General features: G+C 55.6%; 1 protein-coding gene across 1 annotated transcript in view; it reads left to right on the top strand.

Moving 5' to 3' along the window:
* smg9 (SMG9 nonsense mediated mRNA decay factor) overlaps nucleotides 1-2,112 on the top strand; it is a 19,405-nt gene that overhangs the window by 5,098 nt on the left and 12,195 nt on the right. Inside the window, exon 4 of the mRNA XM_048620648.1 lies at nucleotides 142-227. Coding sequence (XP_048476605.1) covers nucleotides 142-227 — 86 coding nt within the window. The remainder of the gene's footprint in view (nucleotides 1-141; nucleotides 228-2,112) is intronic.

The raw sequence follows: 2,112 nt of genomic DNA, 5'->3' as shown, positions 1-2,112 counted from the left end.
CTCCTCACCCGCCTTTCGCCCCCACATCCCTTTTCACCCTGACTTCCCCCCCCCCCCCCCCCCCCCGCCGGGCACTGTCATGTGGGCCCTTTTCCATTGCCCTACCGTTGTGTAACATCTTGGTGTCCCTTCTGCCCGCAGTCTCTCCAGATGGCAGCCTTCCTGTTCACTGTGTGCCATGCAGTTCTTCTGGTCCAGGACTGGTTCACTGACCTCAACCTGTACAGGTACGATCAGCTCGGAGCTTGGGAGTGGGCACTGACTGCTGGGCGCTTCCAGCTTAGGGAGGGTAAGGTCAGGCCGGGCACAGAGGGAGAGCTTTCTTTGAACCTGACTCTCTCTCTCTGTCTCCTTCAGAACTTTGAAAGAAGGGAGGTCTCCAAACCCGGTTGGGGGACCTGGCCCATGTGACAGTGGTAACTTATGAAACGGGAGTAGGAGGAAGCTATTCATCCCCTGTAGCTTGCTTTTGCCTGCTGAGTGCGATCACAGCTGATGGTCTACTCTGGCTCTGCTTTCCCTCCCTTATCCCCCAGTACCCACAGTTCAGTCTGGGCTCAACCCAGGGACGGAGAGTCTGCAGCTGTCTGGGAGAGAAAGCTCTGAAGATTTGCCAGTCTCTGAGCAAGCGAAGATATGTCTCCTCATCTCAGTCCGATATGGCCGGCCCCTCATCCTGAGACTGTGCCCCCCCCCACCAACCCAGTCAAGTCAGTGTCTCTGCCATTGGGATTGGTGAGGGGACAGTCTCTCAGCACTGACTCTGAAAAGTCCTCGGCAATAATTCTACTCATTTTGGGTCACAGGTTTGTCCAATCTCCCCTCGTTGCTGGGACGGCACGGTGGCTCAGTGGTTAGCGCTGTTGCCTCACAGCGCCAGGGACCCGGGTTTGATTCCACCCTCAGGCAACTGTCTGTGTGTGGAATTTGCACATTCTCCCCCGTGTCTGCGTGGGTTCCCTCCGGGTGCTCCGGTTTCCTCCCACAGTCCAAAGACGTGCATGTTGGCTGGATTGGCCATGCTAAGTCGCCCCGTAGCGTTCAGGAATGTGTAGGTTAGGTGGATTAGGGTGTAGACTTGCTCACTGAGCTGGTGTGTTTAATTGCAGACGTTTCGTCACCCTGCTAGGTAACGTCGTCTGTGTGCCTCGGGTGAAGTGTTGGTGTTCAGTTCCACTGGTTATTTATATGCCTCAGTTTGCTGGGCTGGTCGGCATCACTTCTGGTTCTGTTTCTCAGTGGTTTGTCCGTTGGGTCCAGTTCAATATGTTTGTTGATGGGTTACAGGGATATAGGGTAGGGGTCTGGGTCGGATGCTCTTTGGAGGGTCGGTGTGGACTTGATGGGCCGAATGGCCAGCTTCCGCACTCTAGAGTTCTGTGATGGCTATGATTTCACTCATTCATTTGAGTGAAATAATGTACAGGCCCAATCCTGCAGAGTATTTTGTCACAGGATATAAGCCTTTAGTCGCTGTAGTGGTTAGTCCCAGGGAATCTGTGGCTCCCAGTCTAGGATAAGGATGTCCCTCCCTCCAGAAGAGTGAGCAGTACTCCGCAGAGGGAAACATCGTTACTCTCGGTCTACCAGCGGTACGGGTCAGTCTTCGTCCCACGTCAGCGGCCTGACCCGAATCCTGGGATTGCGAGTTCCATCAGAACTTGGCTGCGGACGCTGTTCCAGGGAATGTTGAGAGCTGATCCAGTGGGATGTTGGCTGCGCTTCATGGGTCCTTGGGAAAGTAGGCTTGCAACTCCTGGCTCGCTCAGCCCTTGTTGATTGAGCGCTGCCTGGGAAAACAGTTGGATTTCAGGTCAGCAGGTCTTGGGGAGAGAAAGTCACACAGAGAGAGAGAGTGGGAAGATGATGTGCTTTTGTAGAGAGACCAGCTTTTCACGGACGTGGGAATCTTTACACCCACCAGAGAGGGCAGATGGAGCCAATGTTTAATGGCTCCTCTGAAAGATGGTACCTCCGACAGTACGGCGCTCCCTCAGCGCCGACCCTCCGACAGCGCTGCGCTCCCTCAGCACTGACCCTCCGACAGCGCGGCGCTCCCTCAGCACTGACCCTCCGACAGCGCGGCGCTCCCTCAGCGCTGACCCTCCGACA

The sequence above is a fragment of the Rhincodon typus genome, chromosome 47 (assembly GCF_021869965.1).
Source record: "Rhincodon typus isolate 14 chromosome 47, sRhiTyp1.1, whole genome shotgun sequence".
Lineage (NCBI taxonomy): Eukaryota > Metazoa > Chordata > Chondrichthyes > Orectolobiformes > Rhincodontidae > Rhincodon > Rhincodon typus.
This window is presented reverse-complemented; position numbering and strand designations above follow the sequence as displayed.